General features: G+C 42.3%; 1 protein-coding gene across 1 annotated transcript in view; it reads right to left on the bottom strand.

The window, feature by feature from the left end:
- RGS5 (regulator of G protein signaling 5) overlaps positions 1 to 27106 on the bottom strand; it is a 49474-nt gene that overhangs the window by 12104 nt on the left and 10264 nt on the right. Inside the window, exons 2-3 of the mRNA XM_004751427.3 lie at positions 12109 to 12219; positions 4586 to 4647 (exon numbers count right to left, since the gene is read on the bottom strand). Of these exons, the coding sequence (XP_004751484.1) occupies positions 4586 to 4647; positions 12109 to 12219 (173 nt within the window). The remainder of the gene's footprint in view (positions 1 to 4585; positions 4648 to 12108; positions 12220 to 27106) is intronic.

Genomic DNA, 27106 nt, shown 5'->3' with positions numbered 1-27106 from the left:
AGAGAGAGAGTGTGTGAATGGGTTGAGGAGGGCCACGAGAAGGGGAGAGAGAGCAAGAGAGACAGAATCTCCAATAGGCTCCACACTCAGCATGGAGCCCAACATGGGGTTCATGACCCTGAGATCATGACCTGAACTGAAATCAAAAGTTGGATGCTTAACCAACCAAACCACCTGGCACCCTTGTGCTTAATATTGAATAGATTTGTGCTGAACTGAATAAAGACCATTAAGGGAAGCATTTGTTTCCAAATCACAGAACTGAAGAACACAAACTTAGAAGAAAAGTAATTTTTCTGCTAACACTCTAATGTTTTGTTTCCTAAGAAAGTTACCTAACCTCCGTTTGCTTTTCTGAAAAATAGAAATTGTTATTGTACCTAAGTAAAATTATTTACACTCATTAAATAAACCAATATAGGGGCACCTGGGTAGGTTAAGCCTCTGCCTTCAGCTCAGGTCATGATCTCAGGATCCTGGGATTGAGCCCCACATTGGGCTCTCTGCTCGGCAGAAAGCCTACTTCCCCCTCTCTCTCTACCTGCCTCTCTGCATATTTGTGATCTATGTCTGTCAAATAAATAAGTAAAATATTTTAAAAAATGAATAAATAATATATGCAAGTGCTTTGGACAGTGCCTGGTACACGGTGAATAATACAAGGAAGCTCTTGCTTATATTATTATTATTGCTTTAAAGAAATTTGCCACTGACAGTAAGCCAAGGGCATAGATGAGCCAGAAAAGGGAAGGGAGAATATTGGAAACCAGAGGGAGAGAAGCAAGAGGTGAATGTGAAGATGGGAGAAGGGGGAAGGGTGTGGAAAGAAGGCTAGATTCAGGCAATTCCATTCCCCATGGAGGAGCTCATATCTCAAGGGTATCTCAGGAAATATGCTGACCTTTTGGAGCTCCTGGGAAAAAAAGAATTCACATAAAATCTTTCTTCTATTAGATTGTGTTTCATTCCTCCTCTGCTCTTAAAGATAGTCACATGGAGAAATTTAATGTCACCGTCTTATTTAAGCTCCCATGTGCAATCTGTTTTTGTGTTTAATGAACAACACACTGGTTATTTGTCCCATGGACCTAATAAAAACAGATAGCGTCAACTACAGAACTGAATACAAAACGTGTAAGAAACTGACATACTTTCAAAACAGAGTCAAATACACTGGAGGATTAAAAATGATTTTTTAAATGAGGAAAAGTAAGAGAAATCTTGTTAGTTGGAGAAGAAAAGATTGAGTAGCACCTTAACTGTCTTATTTTTAAGAGGTTAGGTACCAATTGATTTCATTTCCACTCAAGAAAAATGTGGATTTAAGGAATACTTGGGAACTATATCAATTGTGAGTGAATATCCTATATTAGTGGAACAGAATGCCAAATGTTCTTTATGAACAATGGAGGTGCCATGTTTAAATGGTTTCATTTATCCAATCAAACATGTGAGAAGAGACTGACATTTCAAATGCATGGATTTCTCAAATGTGTATTTCTTTGCTACATATTTTGCATCAATCACAGCTAATGTTAGAGATTTCTCCCTATAGACTATTAGTTTTAGTAGAGTCAAACAAAAACATCTCATGAGAACCGAGTTGCTTAAATGTGGCTTAAATAATATTCACAAGGCATGATAGCTGGTTTTTGGAAGAATAGGTCAAATGTTGCTTCTGAAGGTTGATGGTGCCAGGGTGGAATTATTTGAGTGTGACAATCATTCCATTAGTCCTTCTGTAGGGACAGGTAGACAGTGAGAAGCAGGGATCAAAGACAATGTGTCAATAGGGAGACACAGAGCAAGAAGGGGAGTCAGAGAGAGAAGCAGGGGCAGAAGGGGAAATGTAAAAATAAGAAGGAAGAGAGAGACAGAGAGATAGTAAGAGCAGAGGACTATACTTGGAGAGGGAGAGGTTGTCTTTTTACTAATGATGTCCCCTTTCCGAGGACGTGCCTCTCTTGTGTTTCCATGAGATCTCTCTATTCATATCAGAAACTCTCTTTTTCACTTGATCTAGTTTGAATATACAGATATCCTTTCAAAGGAAGGATTTTTGACCTGAATGACTATCAAATGCTTTTCCACTTATCACTTGGGGAAATCAATTGCCCAAGTCTTAAAAATGTTAATTACTTAGAAGGATAATTATGTGGAACTTAAAATTATATGGGATTATATGGACTTTCTCTCTCTCTCCATCTCTGAAACAAACAAATAAATCTTTAAAGAAAAGATTATATGGACATTATATTATATCGACATTAAAGAAAAGATTATACGGACATTGTATTAAAGATTATATGGACATTATATAGACACACACACATACAGAGATCCATACTGTATAACACACATATATATGCATATGTAACTTTTAAATATATATGATTAAGTGAAATGTGAATATTATATGTAGATAGTTACACAAGCACACACATGTGAATACATATTTTCCACACTGAGAAGTAGAACACATTACTGTGAGAATCTCAGAGCTCAAGGTCACACCATGGTCATTGTCTATGTGCAACCTGAAAGACTTCAGTCCCTCAACAAATGCTAAGGTGTTAACACTAACTGTCTCTGGCTTAACTTCAACCCCCGTCTTTCTTCTATCAAAACTCCCTGTTTCCTACAAGCCTGAAATATATAAACGTGTGGCCTGAAGGATTAGTGTGACCTGAAAAGGATTGTATATATGCACACAAATATATATCCTTCTCCTTAGTGGTTTTGCAAAATTGAGAATAGTTCTGTTACTTCTCAGGGTTTCTTGACTACAGCAAGAAATAGCTGCACCCAGGATACTTGGGATTCATAATGTATCAATATATCATCTGTGAGATTGCAATTGGCCCCAAAACCATTAAGTAAGACAAGAAATAAGTCAACTGATAGACATATATATTTTTCTCTTGGTGGATCACATGGGATTTCTGGATCTGGGAAGCAAATTGAATTCATTCATCCACACATTAAGCCAATAAACATTTACTGAACACTTTACATATGTTGGAGCAGGGTATTCCGTTTAACACAAGCAATAAAAAGAGAATCATAAGTGGATAAAATTAAGAAAGTTACGAAGTTGAGGTTTGGCTGTTCTGCCTCCAAAGATAATGATTCTGTCTCAGGTAAACAGAAGCTTCCCTACCAAAACCAAGTCATTAAAAAAAAAAAAAATCATATATAATTCTGCTCTGGGCCTATTGATCATGATGCTCCTGTGAAAAATATTTTTAAAATCTATATTTTTGCAAAGCATATAACAAAGTTTCATATGCCATTCTTGGGGTAAAGATGTAGAAATATGGGTTCTTAAAATTAACTATTCAACAAATTACTCTCCCCATATTGTGTACTTCTTATTGGGAGATTATTCAGATCAAAAGATTGAGTCCTGGGGGTGCCTGGGTGGCTCAGGGGGTTAGGCATCTGTAATTGGCTCAGGTCAGGATCTAAGGGTCCTGGGATCAAGTCCTGTGTAAGACTCCTTGCTCAGCGGAGAGCCCAAGTCTCCCTCTCCCTCTCCTTCTGTCCCTCCTCCATTTCTGCTTGTGCTCCCTCTCCCTCTCTCTCTCTCTCTTAAATAAATAAATAAAACCTTTAAAAAAAAAAAGAAGATTGAGTCCTGGCTGTCACTGAGTTTATAATTTATCATAGGAGGAAGATGCCTATGAAAAAGCACACCATAGCATGTATTAAGCAGGAGAAAAGTTGTGCAGGCAGAAGCTCTGGAAGCTCAGAGGGAGATCAGTCTGGATAAGACTAGGCATTTTGTGTTTGGATTTGCTTTTATAGGAGAGGAAGAATTTCTACAGCTAGAGATATGAATACAAAGTATTCCAACCAAAGGGACTGCATGCAGAAATTCCCGAGGGAGAACACTTCAGTGTGACTGCAGACCAGCCATCTAAGTATTATGGAGCAGCTTAAACATTGGAAACTTGAAAATGAATCTGTTGGCCTTGGGAATGGGTAAGAATTTGCATTAGGGGAAAGACAAGTAGTGCTCAGGTATATTGGTATTAGCTTGGAAGTGGGTTCTTAATAGCACTTTGGTCATGTCTTGAATAAACATCCAACCAGCAAGCACCAGAAGAGGAAACAAGGTCTGGGGAGAGAATAACCCACGTTGGGCCAGAAAAACAGTTAATAGCAGCTTTCATTGAGACATACTATCCAACCTGTGCTTCCTAATCCAGTGGTCTGCACACTACTCTAGCCAATCCTTGTCAAGTCATTATGACACTAAGCTGGAAAAGGCAGTATCTCTCTTTTCCTGATGAAAACATTAAGAAGCACATGTGCCAAGCCACGTGGGTAAGCAGGATGATGGGAAAACAACATGCAATCCCGAGTCCTCAGGACATTTTATTTTCACATTCTCTTCCAAAGCAGTAGACCTTCCTCTTCTTATGAGCTAGATAACCACACTCCCTTGGCATCCTTACCTTGTGAGACCACTTTGAAAATGGAAGAAATGTCAGAATTGGAGAAGAAGGACACAGACCGTACAAAGGCAACATTTTGCCTCTGTCCCTGCCCTGAGCTTTTATAAAAGACAATTCCAACTCACAGTTGTTCTGCAGGAGCTTGTCCAGGCAGTCACGCCACTGCAGGGCCTCATCCAAGGTAGGTCTAAATCAAGAATTAGGGGAAAGAAAAAGGCAACAGCCATGAGAAGAAGGGAATTAACCATTCACTGACGATGTCTTGGACCTGTTTTTCTCAGAAATGATACACCCAATGACCCATCCTCAGGACAAGGGAGTTTGTTATTTTCTTTCTAATAAATCAAGTTTGGTGGGCTGGGTTTGCTTTCACACATGGATATTGTGTATTTTTTTCCTTCCTTCCTTCCTTCCTTCCTTCCTTCCTTCCTTCCTTCCTTGTTTGAGACTTTTATTTGTTTGGGAGAGAGAGCAAGAGCATGAGTGGAGGGGAAAGGCAAAGGGAGTGAGAGAAGCAGGCTTCCAACTGAGCAGGGACCCCTATCCCAAGGTTTCTGGGATTGTGACCTGAGCCAAAGGCAGACACTTAACCACCCAGCAACCTAAGAGGTGTATTTTCATCTCCTTTTGCGCTATCTGTTTAGGTCTCTCTCTTTTTAGAAGCAAAGTCTATTTGTCATGAAGCTGTGTCTTGGCATTCTTGTATATTCCATGACAGTATCTCCAACTGTGACCTTTTTTCCCAAATGTAACCGAATGAAATTCAGTGGCCCCATTATAGGGATTGAACTCACATTCTGTGCCTCACCAGTGCTCCCCCTTTAGCTGCCCAATTTAATCAGCAAAGGTCATTTGATTCCACATCTGTATCCCATTGCCATTGTTAAAGCTGGCGGAAGATGAAATGTGGGGATGCTGCCTCATGGTGGAAAAGTGATCACCGTATGTCTACATTTTTAAAAATCAGGATGCATTTTTCCTGCCCAGTTAGGATAGAAGAATAATTCTTAAAATATTTTCTCTGAGAAGAAAATTGGTTATACATCATGAATGAGAATGTTGTACATAAATGCTTTAGATGCTGACTCAAAAGGAGAAGGTAATAGCCAACACATAATTCCCCTTAGGCTGTTTTTATTTTAACATTTATCTATGCAGAAACCCCGCAGTTATCTCGTTAAAACCACCAGCTCTTCTCTCACAGCAGGACTGTGTCAAGGCAGACTGCTGTTGTCTGGGAAAAATGGCTGACTCTGCCCTCCTGGGGCTCCCCTCCTCCAACTCCTGCATTGTCATGTGAGTTCTTCCTTGTCAAATCAAAAGAGACTAACAAGGCAGGCATTAGAATATTAGGGCCCGGTGAGTGAGTAGCTCAATCATTAAGCATCTGACTTTGGCTCAGGTCATGATCCCAGGGTCTGGGATCAAGCCCTGCATTGGGCTCCCTGCTCAGCAGGAAGCCTGCTTCTCCCTCTCCCACTTCCCCTGCTTGTGTTTCCTCTCGCTGTGTCTCTCTCTGTCAAATAATAAATTTTTAAAAAATGGAATATTAAGGCCAATGAAGGTATTCTTCCTAAGTTGGAACTTCCTTAGCACTTCGTTTTTTGTTTTTGTTTTTGTTTTAATCTACTCTTCAGACAGCACAGGAACATTCCTGCTTGTCTTAAAAAAAAAAAAATCTTGGGGTTTTAAGCATTCAGATTAGCAGCTGAGGTTGACGAGACAATTGCTAGTTCTACTTTTTATTGTGCTGCCCTGGCTTAAATATTGCATCACTTTATTTATGTAAGGAGTCCAAGATGGCAGTAGCTTTTTTTGGCTAAAGTGCTGTGAATATAGCCTTCACTTCTGTGTTCTTCATTGCAGAATATGTACAGATTTGGAGTCTTAATTATTTGACTTTCCATAAAGCTTTACGTTTTTACTATTTGAAGATTAAACACGGTGAATAAAAAAAACAAAACCTCACATGGTTTCCATTTTCCTGGCTACAAACACAGGTGTCATCGATTAAGAGCACCACACCAATTCCTCGGAAATTTATTTTTAATAAGTGAACGACCCTCCCTCTCCACCCCATTTTCTTCTGGTTAGTACAAAGGAGCACAGGAAAGAGAAATGACATGAGGAAAGGATTGCAAGAATTCTTCTGTCTCATTTTATTTCTAACCAGAAAAGGACTTGTTTTCTAGAGGTCATACCTCCTTTTGGTTCGTCTTTATAACTCTTCCTATGTGTATATTATTTCATACCTACATTCTTAGCGTTAGAACTCACACATCTTAATTTCTTCACTACAGGGGGTTCAACGCTCTGCTAGACATGCGCCACGGTTTTATTGATTGTTGACAGAAATAGCAGGACAGTAAATAGTTGGACAAAAGAAGCAGAGAAAGGGGGAAGGCCGGGCTCATTCTCTGAATCGTTTTCTGATTTTATAAATATTCTCATAAAATGAGATCACCTACCTTCCCCCTCTTTTCCTCTGGTTAATACAGAGGAGCACAGGAAGAAGAAATGACATAAGCAGGTGCACCCCACTAAAGCGTGCTACCAGATCCAATTTGTCCCAAACAGTCTTGTTAGAACCAGACTAATGATCAACAGCAGCAGTACATCACAGCCGAGATTAAATTCCTGAAAAGGACATGTGCTGAGCCCGCCTGGGGGTTAAATTAGTCCAAATTGATTCAAGGACACAGTGGAGCAGGACGCGTGCCCCACTGCATAAAGCCCAGTGTTCTGATCACCAGCCTAGGAGGGAGCAGAGGTTCATCCTGTCCTGATTCTCAGAATTTGCCAGCCCTCATTAAGTCTGACTTCTTTGGAAACAAGATAGATGCAGATCTAAATGGCCAATAAGTGCCCTGGTTTGCAAGGTCATTGGTGACCACAGAGAGTGGGCACGGAGTCTGTGTGTGTGGTGGGGGAGGCGGAGGAAGCCAGTTCGCATGAAAGGCAAAATAAACATTTATAGAGATGATTAACTGTGTGTTTTATAATGCCCAGTGTAAATGCCAACTGGTCCAGGAAGTGGCCACCTCGATGGAAGTTTTCTCTCTCTTTACTATACTCTTACCTGTGCACTTTTGAATCTCTTACGTGGCCACAACGTACTCACTGCCTCAAGGTAGAGTTTGTCAGTCATGGAGAATGTCGCCTGTTCCACCTGGCCCACGGCTCACCTGCAGCACTAATCATGCACTAAGCATGCGTGGAATGCAAACATTCACGACGGTTCCATGGGCCCATAGTTAGTCTGGTTGATGAAAGCCATAAATGACCCGAAAGTTTCATTTCGAAAATGGCAGCCCCGCAACCCATTAACTCCAACTGCGGGCAACTCCTGACGCTTCCTAAGCTGTAACCATGGGGAAGTTTTTAACCTCTTGCAACACCAGTGGTTTCCTTTCCTTGTTCTATTTTAAATCTACATGGCCCCTGGCACCCATTTAAACACTTCTGGTAATGTTCTCACGTGCTCTTCTTCTTGACAAGGGAAATGAAATCCCAGTTATTTATCGGCCCTTAATGCCTGCTCTGCTCTCCCTTCCTTCCCCACAGGGCAATACGGTCATGACTCTGCTCAAGTCCATTCATGGAAATTTGTTAAGCCCGTGCCCCACGGCCGACAGTGACCTGGCACTGAGGATGGGGATGCAGATGAAAAACACCTGCTTCTTTTTGTGGTCTCTGTGGCCAGACACTGTACATCCAGATGTATTCCTGGCAGTGATGCTCAGACAGCAGTCCACCCAGTGAGAGCAAGGGTGCGAGAACAATTGGGAACTCTTCTCCTCTACAAGGTGGGGTCTTGCTAATATGTGGAGGTCATCCTAGAGTTATAAAGTGGTAAAACGCCACCAACAGAATGTGGTTAAAAATTAGTGGCGGGGCGCCTGGGTGGCTCAATCAGTTAAGCATCTGCCTTTGGCTCAGGTCATGATCCCAGGGTCCTGGGATCGAGCCCTGCGTCTGGCTCCCTGCTTGGCGGGAAGTCTGCTTCTCCCCCTCCAACTCCCCCTGCTTGTGTTCTCTCTCTCTGTGTGTCTCTGTCAAATAAATAAATTAAATTAAAAAAAAATAGAGGCAGGGGCGCCTGGGTGGCTCAGTTGGTTAGATACCTGCCTTTGGCTCAGATCATAATTCCAGGGTCCTGGGATTGAGCCCCCGTCGGGCTCCCTGCTCAGTGGGAAGCCTGCTTCTCCCTCTCCTGCTCCCCCTGCTTGTGCTTTTCTCCTTCTCTCTCTCTCTCTCTCTCAAATAAGTAAAATGTTTAAAAAGAAAAAAAATAGTGCCATAGGCCAGAGGGAAAAGGAACATCTAGAATATTAAATAAACCATCGGAATATCTGTATCAGCTCCTGGGCATTTCCCAATTGGTTCTATGACAAGCCATGATAACAGTTATTGCAAACTAAGTTTATGTGGTGTTCTGATTTGTTTATTACTCATGATGAGGACCTAGAGCATAGCCTTAGGGAATGCTTACAGACAGAGAGGGTGGGCAAAAGTGGGAGTCCTTAGAGAGAGAGAAGGCAGGGTTAGACGTGAAGGAAGAGAGTTTTCAGGAGGCCAACCGTTGAGCAAACTCTGGCAAAGGGGAAAAGGCACACCTGTAGAGAGGGTTCCTTGGGGTGATAAGTTTTAAACCAGATAAGCAAGAGTGAATAGAAGATCCTGGAAGCAGTGGCTTTTGTGAAAGGAGATTCAAAACCTCAAAACCAAGCAAGAGTGGCTGAGATTAGAGTCAAGAATAGAGCCGAGCGGGCGTTGAGGGAGCAGGGCTCTTCTCCAAACTCGTCTCGTTGGTCGCACCTGGACCACTTCCTGGAGCACGTCCTGCTGCTCCAGACTGAGACAGAGATCATGTAGCACCTGCTGGCTGAGCAGACGGTCCTGCATTAGATAGTTAGAAGTCAGCCAGGGTCAGCCACAAGTCCTCCAAAGCAAGTTACATAACCTTGTGGTTCGCCTTTGTAAGCCCGCACTTCACGCTGGCTCTTGGGAACACATCTTCGATTGCAGTCGACTCTGTGTCTCCTAGATTGCCATCTCTAAGACCCCAAATAGATGCTTTGGTTGTCTTACAGCTTCTTCTGGATGGACACATCCTGCTTCTAGAACTGCCTGATGAACACAAGAGAAAGGGGAAGGAGTAGGAAGGAGGGGGCTGAGAGAGTTCGTTGTCGGGACGGAACATGGTCCCAGAGGGAGAAGAGCAATTAAGAACACAGACACTGGCTACGGGTGGTAGGAATTTAGGCAACTCTTTCCTGTTTTTTTTTTTTTAGATTTCTCTTTTTCTAATGAGAAAAATAAAAACATTTTAAAAAACAGAAAATGCCTTTTTTGAGAGGGGGGCTAGAGGGGTCGAGGGGGAGGGAGGGAGAGAATCTCAGGCAAGCTCCAGGCCTTGCATAGAGCCTGACACAGAGCCTGACACAGGGCTTGATCTCACCACCCTGAAATCATGACCTGAGCCAAAAATAAGAGTTGGACATTTCACCGAATGAGCCACCCAGGCATCCCAGAGAATGCTTTTTTTTTTTTAAAAGGGACTGATTTTTTTTTTTTTTTTTTTTAAAGATGAGAGGGTTAAAAATACCTTCAGTCTGAAGAAGGTTTATTTTCTTCTCTGAGAGAAGAACACGGGTACAAAAATACAGAGAAGTTTTAAGCGGGGGAGAAGAGAGATTGATTGAGCTCATGCAGAAAACAGTCTTTTCTGTTAGTTAAAGGGCTCGGATACTTGCCAAATCCAGGAGGTGGAACGGGTTTAGGGGCTTAGAAGAAGGTGGGAAAGCCTTGTAGTAGTCACTGACAAGTGCAGTAGAGACAGGCAGGCCCCCCACCCCCAATAATTCAAACTCCTGGAAGAAAAAAGAAATAGAAGATAAGAGAAAAAAAATATCCAATAAATATCAACCCCAGCTTTCCTTCCAAACTGCTTCTGACCGAATCCCTTTTAAGCCAAATAGTTCAAGTGTCTGTGTGGAACCTTAAAGCAGAGAATCAAAGCAGGAAAGGTAGAGCCATCCTTTTTAAAGTGAATTCCTACAGATCCATAACCACCCCATTGTTTACTTCAAAATAGATTTTTTTGATCTGTTGCTGTTGCAAAATGTGGTTCTTATGCCCCTCCAGTGCCTGGTGCCTGCCACTCCCCACTGAATTAGCTTCCCCTTTCTAAATGCACCAAACTCAATTATGCCTCACTTCCGGTTGGGGGTCACTTTGAAGTAAGACGAGGGGAATGGAACCATCCACTTAGGTTGATGGAAAAAGATTTAAAAAGAGGAACCTGTCTTTTTATCTCCCAACCAATCCAGCTATATTAAGTTGAAGGTCATCTGGACCAAGAGAAGATTGACCAGTTTATACAGATGTCAAATTTAAAAAGAAACGGAGATTAAAAGGGATTCCTGTGCTTTTACCACCCTTCCGCCATCTCCTCGAAGCTTTCCAATAGCAGAACAGAGGAATGCGAGCACATTTGGCTTTCCTCCTTCCTGCTCTCCTTTCTTGATTTTCAGGCCCATGAAGCTGTTTGAAGGGGAAGATGGAGGGCATGAGGGGGGGGGACTGGCTGCGTGGCTGGGGGGAAGATGGGAAGCCAAGTGCGTGCTCAGGGTAGAGTTACCACGTCATGGCGGAGTCCATGCCATTGGGGAGCTGCACCCCATGCCATACAGCTTAACTCTACATACTCTCACCCCTTGCCTAAATTGGTGGAAGTACGTGTGGGAAGGTGAGGGAGAAGGGAGAGAGGACTATGGAAGTCCAGTCAGGAATACTAATTTATAGATTGGGGTTAACAATGATCCATATACATTACATAGAATTGGCCAGGCAAGAATTAATTCCTCTGTCAAGGAACAGTCTTCTGTTCCTCTGAAGGAATCATATTTGGAGAAGAAGCTATTCGGCTTAAATTGCCTGCCTCGGTCGTAGCATCTTCCTGAGGGAAATGTTTCCATTTCTAGCTTCCCACCCAGGAGGCAGCCTTGGGTCCTTTCTCAGCAGATGAGCGTCCAGTGATTTTTTTTTTTTTTTAAGATATGTATTTATTTATTTATTTTGACAGAGAGAGATAGCCAGAGCAGGAACACAAGCAGGGGTAGTGGGAGAGGGAGAAGCGGGCTTCTTGCCTAGAAGGGAGTTGATGTGGGTCTCGATCCCAGGACCCTGGGATCATGACCTAAGCCTGAGCCAAAGGCAGATGCTTAACAACTGAGCCACCCAGGCGCCCCAAGCATCCAGGGAACTTAAGGAACCGGGTCAGGAGCGGTTACCTGAACCCCAGGCAGCGGGTGATCAGGTATTTTTTCTGTCATGCCTCTGTGTGGTGAGTGGCTGGGGAGTTATTTAAATGCTGTTGCCATTTTATAAGGTATGCTTTCTCTCAAACAGGGTCCCAAGGCAGGGCCTTCTCTTTATTGTTAAGTGACCTGATGGTATTGCTTGTTATGGTCCTGACATAGGAGAGTAGAAAAATGCTTATTTACAGACCAGGTATCTGAGAGATCTTATGATCGTCAATGAGTAACGGAGAGTGGAGAGCTCTCCAGGTGAGGGATGGTGCTATACATCTGAGAAGCAGCCATCGTCTGGGGGAAAAGGAGCGGAATCCATGCTCATGACTCACTTCTGGGTCTTGGCTGGTTTTTCTGGCTTCTCATTGTATGGAATGACAAGGTCAACAGCTGAGTCTGGCTTCTGGAGGAGAATTCCCAACTTGATCTTAATCTCCTTGGCCCTGAAAAAAAAAGATATAAGGAGGAATAGGAACACTGTCCAAGCATACAGATCTGAAACTCAGATTTCTTTCTGTGTTAAAGGAACAAAAATGAACAAGGCCCCATTTTTGCTGTTGTGGCAGGAAGAATACTAATGTAGAAATGGGACACATGAATCCTAATAATTAACAATTATCAAGCTCCTTTTAAGGCCCTGATTGATATGCATTATTAATTATTATGTATTAATATCAATATGCATTAGTTCATCTTAATTACTGTTTTGCATATATTCTTTCACTTTATATATGAGGAATACTACAGTATTATTCCCATTTTACAGATGAAGACATTGAAAGTCAGAGTGTTTAAATAACTTACCTAAGATAACCCAGCGAGTCTGTGGTGGAGATGGGACTGGAGCCCACACCATCTGACTCCAGAGTTCACAGGTGAGCTACTCACTCCCCTGCGTACCTGTCTTCTGAGGGCTCTGGTCCCACATCTGCCATTAATTAGATGTAGACTATTTGAAAAAAAATCATATATATATATATATATATATATATATATATATATGATATATTTTAGCACTAGGCCTCAGTTTCCTCATCTATAAAGTGACAGAGCTAATCGAGATGTTTTCTTCAGCTGTCTCCAGCCATAAAATTAAATTATTCTGCCTGAAGATGTCTTCCCTAAAAGTGTTCTTTATTTAGATGGATTTGATTTTTTTTTTTTCCCCCAACTGCTTGCCCCTTGTTCCATAATGGCTACTGGCCTATGTTTTTTGCAGGAAGCCTTTGGGAGATGAGCATTCATTGCCAAAGGACCGATGATAGAAGCATTTTATCACTGCTTTCTACCCTCAACATTTTGGTAAGTAGATGGAGTCAGAATTCTGTGCCTTCCTCTACCAAAGGACACAATCATTTTCATGCCTCGTTTCAAAACTAACCTTCTAAGTCTTCCATCATTTCATGGTGAGTCTGAACTCAAAAGAGCACCAAGCAAGTTGTGAACATTAACCTGTAAGGCAAGCTGTCGTAGATGGAGAGACCCCCAAAGCTGCTTTTTCATCGTTTCTTTGGCACTTTATACAACAAGGTCTTAAGACAGGATTTATCACGTTGCACCATGACAGCTGATTCATGCGTGTTTTCCAAGCTGGGTGTGAGAGCCCCATGAAGGCGGGCATCGATTCCGAAATACCTTCACCTTCTGGGGCATCACAATGCATGGTGACACCGTCAACACTCAAAAGCATTCACCAAAGTCAACTAAAAATACCATGAATTTGTTCTTCACAAGTCTGCTCACATGTGTCTGCAAGCCCACGCTCATCTGAACCCAAATCTTCAAGAGTTATGATGGGATTCATCCTGTGGCCCGATAGGACTTTGCTGCTATAAATAGACTTTCCCCATCCATTCCCATGGAGACAGGGATGAGACCATTTAAGTACATACAACGTGTGGGATTAACAATCATGGATACCAAGAGAGGAAAAGTTAAGTAAATGGACTGTATGCCTTACCAAAAACCCTATAAATACTGAATCAGTATCATAGTTTTCTGTGGTATCATAAATACAAATTCCAAAGTAAGATCTTGATTTGATCACGTCTAAATGTCTTTCTCTTTCCATTTCCTTCTGCGTCCATTCCACACCCCAGCAGATCAAGCTCACCCAAGCCCAGCACTTTGCTTGAAACCGGGCGGGTTCCGCGGGGGAGCTTACATAACACAGGAGAATAAGAATAAGTGTCATTTTGCATCCAAGCTCAGCAGGTTGCTTAAATTAACTAATGTTTTGGATTTTTTTTTTTTTTTTTTTTGCCTAGAAAACGGGACTGATAAAATAGTACATCCTCTTTTTCGTGATGATTAAATATGCTAATCATGTGAATCACTTAGCAGAGCATTTGGCATATAATACTGCTTCTTCAAAGTTAGTTCTAACTGCATAATCCTTTTTCCAACTGAGCTCAGCCCGCGTTCCCTAGCTTCAAGTACCAGATTAAAACATCCAAAAAGATTCCCACAAGTTACTAAGAATTACTACTCCCACCGCCTGCCATATTCTAGCTCTGGAAACAAGAACCACCAATTTCATATTTATCTGGAATAGAAAGAAAACATTCCTAGGGCAGGGACAGGGGGTGGGGGGAAGGCATGCAATATTTGTGGCTGCCCTCGGCTGGCTGGCGTCCAGTAGGACTGCCAGAAACACCGGGTCCATCTTTGCCGTCCAGTGGTACTATCCCACCCAGCTCTCGAAGACCATCCATTATACTCTCCTTCTGGTCCCAGCTGCCCTCAGTCCCTGCCCTGAAGGGGAGGGCTGCATGCGGGGACCGTGTTGAGCCTCGACCTTGACTCCGTAGTTCACTCACTGATGTTTAGATAAGGATTATGTCTTGAATGTGTCCCAGATGCTTGGTTTTTTGTTTGGTTGATTATTAAAGTTTTGGTGTTTTGGCTTTTTTTTTTCCTTTCAACTTCTGTTTAATTTTTTTTTCCTTCCCTCCTTATGCCTTTTGCTCCATTTGAGCTATTTGCTTTTGTAAAAGGCAGAGAGATATTTGTATATGATTCCCTGGTCAAAGACTAGGATGGACATGAAGGGGTAATTAGAAGGAAGGAGTGGAGTATTTTTATTAAATTTCATTTATCCATTACTGCTGGAGCATGCTTACTATGTCAGCAGTAGGCAGTAAACACACAAACACAATGTTTGGTCCTTGCCTTCAAGGTCCTGATAGCTGTTTGTGGCCTCAAATTTGTGAGAGCGCCCAAGCACTGATTCAAGGAGAGGGTGTCCAGAGAGCAGCAGAGCTCTGGCGCCCAAGGGCAGGTCAGAGAGCTTCTGAGAGGAGGCAGAATGGGAGCAGCAGTTGGTTGGGTGGACAAGAAAAGGACAGACCTTCCAGGCAGAAAGAGAGGAATGTGCCTAATGTTTGAAGATACACAGGACTGGTTCTTCTATATTTCTTCAGTGTAATGTGTGATTAGAGAGAACAGAAAGTCTTGTTAGAAGACGTGGGCTCGCTCTGCCTGCCCTCCCTGATGAACAGAGGGGCGACAGAAGAACCTCTGTACAGCACTCAGCCTAGGGCAATTGTGGTAGGAAAACAAGAAGAAGGGGGTAAAATGACTGAAAGGTGGCTTCAAAGATGGTCTGTGAGTAAACGGGTGTCATCCTCTCTTACAAACTCAATCTGTGTCAAGTTTTTCTTTTGTTAACTCGTTCAAGATGTATTTTCCCATAAAAACACGATCAATGGTGGTTAAATTGCTAAGACATCCCACAAAAAAGCCTTTTAAAACCAGAAGGAATCCAAACCCTAGTACGGTTTCGTTGGTATCACTGATTAAATTAGTTTTTCTTGGGATGATCTAGAAATCAATGGCCATTTTTAAACTGTCTATAGAAAATTATATTCCATTTCCTAGGGTAGACAAACATACCAGTATATCAGATTACTCTTTTCCTCATACTTGCCCTGGGGATATAAAGGAGAAAGGATGTTCCGGGCTTTGCTTAAACTTGTTGGGATGGCTTCAAACTCCTAACTTCCTCTATGTTCAAACATCAGACACTAAAGAGACTCTGTAAGGCAGGCAGGCAGTCCATTTGGTTTAATTAGGAGTTTGCAGGAATACAGAGAATAAATAATATGATGGCATCTCTTCTTCTAAAACACGAAAAGTTTACAGGATGAGGAGTTGTCAGATGCTAGAGTTGAAACCGCTTGAAACCTTTTATTCTGTTTGCAAGGATAAACAGTGTTACTACATTTGTTTTTCTCCTCAGGAGTTCCTGGAACAAGCGGGAAACGTCCCTCCTGCCTCTTCCTCCCAGCCCCTCCCCCCGCACACATAAGGGAACAAAATAAACCGAGTGGAAAATCAAACACAACGAAAACTCAAACCTATCATTTTATCTCCCTCCCTTAAAAATCAACTTGCGTGTATCTGACATGAATTTAATGTCAAAAACAACCCCATCTGGAGGAGAAAACTTTCTGACACGTTGATGATTTCAACTCGGTCTTGGGTTCTGTTTGACCATAAGCCCGGCCTGTTTCCTGGCTGAGTTACAGTAACGCCGGTGAACAAGAAACAATTCGCATCTCCTCTCATCTCCTCCCCATCTCGGCATCCTTTGGTTTTACAAAGAAAACATTGTTTTGAAATAAAATCAATCGAAATACCTGGGCGAAAGTTTAATTAGAGGCTGGAAGGAAGAGAATTCTCTCTGTAGATGACTCACATTCGTGGTTTCAAACTGGAAAGGCTTGAAGCAACTGCAGTTTGCAGTTTTAAATCTGTGCCTTCTGTGGGTATAGTGGCCAGAAAATCAAATTTCAAAAGGCTCTGGGCCACCTAGGTCTTTCCTTCTAATGGGTGAATTGAGTCCAAGTTATTACCTTAAGGTGCACAGGCATGAAAAACAGTACAAGCAATCAACCAAAATGGAAATAAATATAACTTAATTTTTAAAAACAGTTCTGTTCAAGTAGAATATAGGAGAGCCAGCTGTGTATGTAAAGTCCTATGCTAGGTGTTTCAAGGGTTACAGTGAATCATGATTCCTTGTCTCCTCAGTCTCCTCATGTACATGCCAACTATATGCTAGATATTTTTCTAGGCACTGACCACACTGGATGGAATAGAACAACCGAAGGCCCCAAGTTCAATGAGCTCAAGTGTGTGTCGCTGTGAAAACGTGCAGGCAGTGCAATGGTAGCATAGGTCCCACGGTTGTCCCTACGATGTTCACAGAGCCGACTGTATTTTTCCTTCATGGCCCTTATCAATTTGCACACATATCTCTGTCTATTTGGGTCTTGTCTCTCTCTCCCATTAGAGTGACAGGTCTCCAGCAATATCAATTCCAGTCTCAGCACGTTTCTCAGGGCCTGGCACTTACCAGGTGCTCAAAAAAGACCTGCTCTGTACATCGACGAATCAAAAAATGAACGAGTGAGTTGAATTTCTATGTAACATTAAAACTGCATTGCGGGTTAAGTGATGTACTGGGGTGTGGTGCAGAAGAGGTCCCTGAGAACTGGGCTGTTTTTAATTTGAATCGCTGGGTGGGAGAGGTTAAAAGCCACTGAGTGACGACAGGGACTCTCAAGTAACTAAATTCAATCTCAGAGTCAACTGAATTCAATCGTTCTCCGTTCAAGAGGTCGAGGGGCAGGTAAGGCTCAAACTGAGCATGCACATTCCGTCACGCCAGACCCGGCAATACTCCCATGAGAGGGGCGAAGAGGCAATGACAACCACTGACAGTCTGATCAGAATCTACTGTGAGACCATAATGGATAAGGACTTAAAAGAAACAGAAAGAGCCAAGAAGCTGGACCAGTCCTGTGGCTTGGAAGACTGTCAGTCATCCCAGGCAGTTTCGGGCTAGACTGCAGACGTATCTCGGGAAGAGTCAGGAGGAAACACAAGATGGAGGCCCTCTGGGAAGTACAGACCAGGGGTTTTACCTTTCCCAAAGAGGTGTCCCAACCAGTCCCGTCTCAAGGACAATCCAGTTTAAAGTCAATTCTGCTTAAATCTGTGTCGCCGATGCCCCCTGCTGGTCATGGACAGGTGTGCGCGTCGGCGGAGAATTCACCTTGAGAGCAGACCTCTGTGCCCCAGGCTGCTGCCTTCTGAAGAAACACCACAAGACTAAAAAGGACATGCCCTTTCCTGGCTCCTGAAGTGTAATGAATACCAAGAAAAGATAAACAACATTTTCTAAAACACTTGTTGGCAAACAGTCCCCATGGCTGGAGAGTACGAAAACTCTCAACGCCCCAGGATTCTCCGAACATGGTCTTTTAAAGCCAAGACCAGTTTTCAAGTGCAGGGAGAAAGCTGTGCTGGGTCATTACGGTAGAGCGAGAATGTATCAGTTTCGCATCCACTTCTCCTGAATTAACCTACTTCAATACGAACTATAGAAAAAGTCACTCCTTGCTTACATTCTAGCTCCTACCTTGATGGCCCCTGATTAACTTGGTATCTGCAGGTCCCTCAAGGCAAACCTCAGTGAAGACTAGGGAGTCAACCAGGGTACTTATTTATATAAACTGACTTTATTTCATAGGATCATAGCAGAAACAGAAAAAACTGACCTCAGCAGACTTCTCCTTTTGCTCACTTATTTATTCAACAAATTATTAAACACTTGTCATGTACCATACTCTATTATAAGTTTTGAAATCCCCAGTGGAACAAAAAAAAAAAATAAGATCCTCTCATGGAGTTTATATTGTAGTTGAATAAGTTAAACACAAAACAAGGAACCAAAACAATGAAATGAAAAAATGTCAGCTCGTTGTAATCACTACAGCGTGACCTTATGTATGTAGGAATTAGCTTCAGTCACATGCCCTAATAAGGAATTCACATTGTACTGGGGGTCAGCAAGCTTTCTAGAGAGATAATGTTCCAGGGTGATTGCTATAGGTGTCTTGGCTATCCTTACTGATTGGGATCAATGGCAGATGCTTTGCCAATTAGCAGAATATGCCAGAAATGAGTTTTGACATGGAGGTTTGTTCTTTACACAATGGGCTCTCTCCAGTCACAATAATGGCATTCTAGTCATGTGGACTTGTGGCCTGTTGTGGAAACCCCCAGCTATTTTACAGAAAGGTTATACAAATGGAATTATCTCTTCATCCTTCAAGATGGCACCTGTAGCTTGATTCCTAAAAGAGTCCTACATTCAAGCCTTGATTCTGAGATTCCTTGTTGCCTGATACTACCTACAAGGGTATTAGAATCCTACCTCAGGGTATTATTGTCTGACTGAATCTTTCCTACAAGTTGTGGCTAGAGCACAAAGAATGAGGACCTTACTGACTTTACTGAGATTAGAGGACAAGTTGTATAAACATTGTGCACCAGCTTCTTGACACTTATTTGCCTAAATAAGTTTGGCCCAACTGGGTTTCCCTATATGTATAGTGATCTTGCTTTCATAAGCCAGTAGCATAATTCTGGAGAAAGAAGCAACCGTCATCTATATCTAGCCATCAATAGCTACATTTATCTACCAAGAAGAACTGGATAGCTGGATATGAATAAATTGATTCAGGTTCGTTTTCAACAGCCACTTACTATCTGTGTGACCTTATACAAGTTATATAATATCTCTTGGTTCCATCAGCTGTTAAAAAAGGATAACATTAGTGCCTTTGGCAAAAAAGTTTCTAAGAGGGGTGCATGAGATAATGTACGTAAAAATTAGCACAGTGCCTGGAACATAAATGGCCTGCAGTATATGGTGGTGGTGGTCAACATCATCACCATCGTTATTACCATCACTACCATCACCATCATCACCATCATCACCATCACTATCATCACCATCAATCATCACCATCACTACCATCACCATCATCACCATCACTATCATCACCATCAATCATCACCATCACTACCATCACCATCATCACCATCATCACCATCACCATCATCATCACCATCATCACCATCACTACCATCACCATCATCACCATCATCAACATCACCATCATCACCATCACCATCACCATCATCACCGTCATCACCATCACCATCATCACCATCATCACCATCACCATCATCACTATCATCATCAACACCATTACTATCATCAACACCACCATTACCAAAATCATCATCATCACCATCGTCATCACCATCATCACCATGGTCTTCATTACCTACTTATGAAACTTCATCTTATACCACCTAGCATTACAGTTTGTAGCAGTTTCCTTTAACCTTGGGGTTATTAGTATTTGATCACTTTAAGCTCATTTTCTCTTGGTTGGATGCAAGAACTTCTCGCTGTGAAAGGTGAAATGAAAAGGAGTTACTTATGTCCACAGATTTAAAAATGGAGCCAGGAGTCCATTAAAGAATCGGGCCTTATACATGTTCTCATAGGATGCAATCATGAACCTTCAACTGGGCCAAACTGCACATATTCCAAGGACTCAGCTTAAACACCTGTGACTTGCTAGAGTAAGAGCTTTTGCCTAGTGCTATCCTTAGCAACCAATTATGTTCAGCAAGATTTGTTTCCTGCCACCAACACCAATAGAAATTCTTTGTAAACACCACGTACAAGCATTCCCTTTTGTCTTTAAAAATCCCTGACTTTTGTTCCCTGGTTGAGAGGGAATGGGATGGAAACAATGCAGTTTGCTTTGCTACCCGAACTTGTATTTTCTGAGTGGCAATTCTGAGACCCCAAATAAAAGCTTTTGTTTTAGTGTAGCTCTGCCTCTTTTCTCGGTTGACAAGGCCTTCAACATGACTTTGTGGGTGAAATGGCCAAGATAACAAAGGGAGAGAATGAGGAAAAATCAGAAATAATTTCTGGTGGACCTACTCTGGGGAAGACGGGAGGAAAGCTAGGTGTAAAAAGCCAGGAGGGTCTTAGCAGTAACCAAAAACAGAAGTGAGGACTTGGCTTGCTTATAGGTGGCGTGGAAAGGTTTATCTTTGTGGCACCCTGTTTGCTCCCTGTTGGTCAAAAGCAGGTTGAGAGAGCCCAGTCCTATTTGATGACACATCCTCTTCCTCAGTCATCTAGGGGAGAAACACTTAGTCTCCCCAGATCCCTGACATATCCAAGTGTGGAAGGTGATGTGGTCACTGGCCTTTCATTTCAATGACATAATCCCCACATCCAGGTGCATGCTCTCTGCCTGGTCAAGAGATTATGATGTAGGAAACAAAGGCAGAAGAAAAATTATGAAATTTCCTTACTACCGACAGCTCCTTGACAAGTCCTTGAAACAGGCAGAGTGACATTTCTCTAGGAACACAGCCGCCTTGATGCTAAGGGCAAAGGGCAATTGTAGGCCTCATCCCAGGATCCCGCGGATCTACTTTAACATAAGAAAATTCCTTTGGAAACTAGATCTCTACCTCCTAAGATACCTGTCGGCAATCATTACCTAAAAAATGGCCCACTGACACACATCTGAGAGTCTCATGACTGAGTTTTTGCTAAACAGTAACAAATGGCCTTTTCCTAACAATAGCTCGCCTCCTCGGGATCTTAGAAACCTTGCTTCCAAAATACCTGGGAGGCCTTCACTACCCCTAACTCCGTCTTAACTTGGAAGTATGTAATGGTCCACTCCTCATGACCCCAGTGCAGTTCTTTCTGCCCAGAGGTCTTGTCTCTGTGCTCCAATAGTATCACCTTTTTGCACCAAGGACATCTCAAGAATTCTTTCTCAGCAATCATCTTTGAACCCTAATGTCTTTCCTACATCAGTCACTCCTCACAGCAAATAGGCAGAAAGGAAGTGATCTGCAGCAATTCTCAAAGGTGACACTATGTTTATGGAAACAATACTCTGCATACCATATTAATTCACTGAAGCGTTAACTCACGTTTTTTTCTTCATAGAGCTTTCCTCTTACTTTCAAGAATCTATTTTCCCTGAATTGCAATTCTGAAACAATGCCTGAGGTAACTAGGGCTTTGTGCTTTCTTACTTCTGAGGGAGCCCTCTGAGGGAGGGCGAAAGCCGGCGTTAATGGAAGGTAGTGTTCCGTGTCTGGCTTTTGTTTTCCAAGACCCTAAACTCACTGGGGAGATATGCTGGCTTGTTCTCAAAAAAGAGGACCACTTTTAATGAGTGGTAAAGGAAGAAGCAGGAAAAGAGAGAGAGGGGCAAGAGAGCCTTCCTGAGACAGGTCAGAGGACTACAGTTCAGTGTTCTACAACTCCTCAAATCTCCACCTTTACCCACCACACACCTTTGCAGGACTCCAGGGAGGTGAGAGGACCCCAGAGGGAGAGAGAGAGAGAGAGGGGGGAGTGTCTAAAAGAACTGACCCTCAGCACCAGAGCTCCTGATTTCATCCAAAACGATCTCCAGACCCAAGCAAGGGGCTGAAGAGTGGCTTCAAGGCATGGTGAAGTTTCAAGCAAAGAACATAAATAATGATGTATCCATTTTAAACTATCCAAAACTAGTCACCTGTATGTGTGAAAAAGCAGCCCCCACACAAACACAAGATTGCTTAAATTAAAACAGTAAGTGTTCAGGAGAACTCAGTCACCATGTGGTGATGAAACCATGGGGATAGTGAACTATATGTGGCAAAATTTCCATTGCTGAAAAAAAAGTCATCAAGAAAAGCCAAGCAACTAGCTGTTTTGGAAAATTTAAGTCGTAGGGAACCACCTGGATCTGACCGGATGATCTCATACGACACTTTCCAGATCTCAGTTCCATTATTACAGGGACAAATAACACTTGAGTTGTGTTCAATCTCTTCCCCGTACTTGGCAAAGAAAACGTCCACCTCCCAACTACGGCAAAATCCTCTCCCAGGTTGCATAACTGCGAAAGTTCATAAAGCAACTAGAGGGACAACAAAGTGAAGTATTGGGCTCTTACCCATAACCAAATTGATACCAAATCTAAAAGGCAAGAGATAGACTAGCATAGTGGTTAAGGGCACAGAGCCAAACCATCCAGATTTATCTTACTACATATTTGACTTTTGGCAAGTTTTTAAACCTTACGTTAAAAGGTTTTGGTAAGGTTTAAAAGCTTAAACTTCTCCTCAGTTTTCTAATCAGTAAGATGGAGACAATAATGGTACCTACTTCACAAGGTTCTCATGACGGTAAGAAGAGTTACTATATATGAAGCACCTACAATAATGCCTGGCATATTTACCATGTCCCCATAGCAGGGATGATGATGATTTAATAAAAATCCTGTGCCGATGAAGGAAAGCGTCTATCTTATTCCTGCTGGTCTCTCCATTATCTCCCAAGCATATTATCTTCCTCTCCCACCATCTGTATGGCAATTTAAAGCTGTTCTAATACTCTGGGCCCCAAACAAATTTCTCTCTTTTCCTAAAACCTGGTAACTACTCCAGCCTAGACTGCTTTCTGTCTTCTCTAGTATAAAATCACAAAATAGAGTCATGCTCAGGGGATCTTAGAGGGCTTTTAATTTGCCCTTCTCTTACTTTAAAAGAGTAAAAACTGAGGTTCATAGAAATTAAAAGGTTTTTACAAGATCTCACAAGATCTTATCCCAAGATTTCTAAGAAGTTACAGAGCAAGGGATAGAACACATTTTTCCTGCATAGTCATGGACAGCACATTTTCACACAATGGCTCTCAGCCCCCATGAGTGTAGATCTAAGAGCTCCAGATGTCTGTACTTCCCAGTGAGATAGCAATCTTCTTGGAGGTGAGTACCATATCTTATTTTCTTGGTCTCCCAGAGCATCTTGAAATTAACTCAGTACACTAAAGTTGCTATAACTCCTAAGGGCACAGGTCTGCACTCCTTGAGCTTATATTCCAACTCTTACTTACCAGCTGGGTAACTTTGGGCAAGTTACTTAAATTCTGAGCCTCCATTTTTCTATGTAAAATGGTGATAATACAGCTTCTGCCTCATATATATGTTCTGAGGCTAAATAAATTAATGCATTGAAATGTTCAGAATAGCACTTGAAGCAGAGTAAATATTCTGTAAGAGTTATCTCTTCTTATTTTTTTTCTTTTATTTTAAAATTTTTTATAAACATATAATATATTTTTATCCCCAGGGGTACAGGTCTGTGAATCGCCAGGTTTACACACTTCACAGCACTCAACATAGAACATACCCTCCCCAATGTCCACCCAGGAAACCCTAAAATCCTGTTTGATTCCTGGAGTCCATAGTCTCTCCTGGTTCATCTCCCTCTGTGATTCCCGCCTCCCTTCCTTTTTCCCTTCCTTCTCCCAATGTCCTCCATGTTATTCCTTATGTTCCATAAATAAGTGAAACCATAGGACAATTTGCATCAACATGGATGGAACTGGAGGAGATTATGCTGAATAATGGACCACATCTTCTTTATCCATTCGTCCGTTAAAGGGCATCTTGGGTCCTTCCATAGTTTGGCTACTGTGGACATTGCTGCTATGAACACTGGGGTGCATATGGCCCTTCTTTTCACTACATCTGTATCTTTGGGGTAAATACCCAGTTGTGCAAGAGTTACCTGCTCTTCTTATCCTTTAATTACATTTGCTCTACTATTTCTGGCACAGCATCTTGCCCACAGATGTTGGTTATTAAATGTTCATTGGGTGAATGGAATGGAATGGAATGAAATGGAACAGAACAGAGTATGTTCAACAGAGATCTGTTTGATTAACATGCAAGATCAGCTCCTTTCAGAAGGCCTCCACCACAGAATATCACAACTAATTCTGAGGGCACAGAGAAGGTACATTGCTGGAAAACACTCCTATGGAGAGACACAGAAAGCCAATCTGGAGATACCTGTTGCTTCCTGGCGTGGCTCAGAGCTACACTCTAGTATCACCACTTTTGTGCTGCTATTTAAAAATGAAAAAAAAAAAAAAGGAGTATTGTTTTTCCCAGGCATTGGCTACTCCCTACCCATGGGTTCCTGTGGAAATGGAAATATTTCCCATGCTTTCAAGGCCTGTCTCTGACACATTCATCACTCAAGAGTAGGTTATTGGGGGTGATGAAAGAGGCCATGGAGGGACAAAGCAGACAGGATAGAAGCAGATTTCTTCCCTTTGACCTTCAATTCCCTGTTTTATTCAAAATATTGTTGGCAAGATTTCTGGATTTTTGGTAATTCAGTTTGGAAGCCAGATAATGAACAGTGGGAACATCATCCTCCAGTTGAGGAAGACAGAAATTTATGGTTTATTTTGAGTTCCCAAAGTGGAGGGGTCAGCGGCATTCCCACGATGGCTTCTCTTACACTGGTGTGACTCATAGCCTTTGAACATCTCCATGTCATTCTGCTTGAAATTATAAAGAAGAATTCATAGACTAAAAGTTTCTAGTAGTACACGGCCCCTACCTTATTTAAACTTATTTTATATATTATAAAAGAAGGACATAAAGTAGGCAATAAAGAGTATTGAAGAAGGAAGAAAGGAAAGAGAGGTAAAATAAAATGTGCGAGGACCTTCCTCAACAGTAACATGTGCCCCATCACTTAGTAAATACTATGGCTCCCAGAATGCAATTTGTCCTCTCACTGTGACTTTATGTAACAGATCCAAACTCATTATCCCAAATAATCAGAAATACTGGATTAATGTTTCTCTTTGCCAAATGATTAAAAGGGTTTGTTGAGCAAAATAATGACCCCAGTGTGAGGAAAAAGAGGACCATTTCTTGTCTGAAGCAACGGATTTGATTTCATACCATTTCTTCTTTCCCTCCGCCAAAATATTGTTACAACCCCTTATCATCCTCAAGATTTCTATTTTCAAGAACTATCCAGTTACTGATTCATATGCTCATTTCCATGTTCATTCTCTTATCAGACTTGAATAGAGGACCCGCCCCCCCATCTTTCAGGCACTGTAGCAGAACGTAGGAAAGTGTTTTACAAAATTAAGAAGAAACTGTTCCCACCTCAAGTAGCTTTCATTTTTACAAAGAAGGTACGTCTGCATAGTTTTATTGGGATACAGCTATGGTACAGTGGACTACCCCCTAGATTTGAAACTAGCACACTGGAACTCATGTACACCAAGTGAACCTCCTGACCAGACATTTAAATTATCTGTGTTTCTGGGGCACCTGGGTGGCTCAAATGGTTAAGCGTCCGACTCTTCATTTCGGCTTGGGTCATGATCTCAGGGTCCTCGGATCGAGCCCCCATCAGGCTGTGCTCAGTGAGGAGTCAGCTTAGGATTCTCTGTCTCTCCTTCTCCCTCTGCCCCATCCCCTGCTTGCACACATAAATAAATAAAATATTTAAAAAATTATCCGTGCTTTTTCGTTGGTGAAACAGGGATATTAATAACATCTACCTTGCAGGATTAAGATAAGAATTAAATCAGGTACTGTCAAATACCCAACCCAAGTTGAATCTGAGGAAAGTAGGAGAAAAAGTGGTATGAACTAGAAGGAAGATGAAAAAAGTTCTGTGAGTGAGAGCTCAGAGGATGGAGGGCTAGCTTCTCCTCAAGGGAAAAGCAGAGAAACTCTGCCCAAATGTTTGATGTCGTCAGGATGTGTTTGATGTGTTCATCAAATGTAGATGTTTGAGGATGGGTGCTTTGGCTGGAAAATTGTGTGACCACAGAGGGCAGGGAATTAGTCTGCTCCCCGACATAGGTGTTTTCTTCCTGCATCTCTTCCAGCTCCCCAAAGATCCTTCCCAACGTTTAATACAGAAGTCCACATTTTCCTAAAACAATTTTCTAAAAATTCTAAAGAAGCTTTCAAAGTCTGTGAGTGTGATGCAGGGTCATAATCCTGGACACTTCTCTCCAGTATGCTACAGCGTTCCCTCACTTTCCTCCCAGTGATGCCGTCCACCCTGCGGTCCTCACACAGCAAGAACTGAAGAGTGGGGGCACCCTAAATTGTGTGGCTGCTGGGATAGGATGGGAGCTGCTAAGTTAGAGATCTGGGCTCAGGATAGAAACAAAGACCAGAAACCAAGCAGATGGTCACCCAAGGTGCCACCAGAAAGATGCAAAAGTGGGAGTCGCTGGGCTGAGCACCCTCCTCTAGCCTAAAAGCAGGAGGGATCGGAGACAAATGCATGTGTAACTGTATGTCTTGAAAATCCAAGTCACAGCTCTTAGGAGACCATCAGATATAACACACAACAAGGGGAAAAAAAAAAAAAAAACCTGAGGACCAGGGAGGTGCTAGGAACCTGCCACAGAACATAGATGGGAAGAACAATGTCTTCTAAACGGCATAAACGATCTAGTTAAAGCCTTGAGACACGGCCTGCCCCTGAGAAGTATTTACTCAGGATGTCAGAGAAACAATCGACAAGGCATTGAAACGGGCACGGATGAGGAAGAGGAGCTGGGAGGGGGCTTGTCTCATGTGGTTTCGGGTGCTTTAC

Source organism: Mustela putorius, unplaced genomic scaffold (genome assembly GCF_011764305.1).
Source record: "Mustela putorius furo isolate JIRA1106 unplaced genomic scaffold, ASM1176430v1.1 tig00000508_pilon_pilon_pilon, whole genome shotgun sequence".
Classification (NCBI taxonomy): domain Eukaryota; kingdom Metazoa; phylum Chordata; class Mammalia; order Carnivora; family Mustelidae; genus Mustela; species Mustela putorius.
This window is presented reverse-complemented; position numbering and strand designations above follow the sequence as displayed.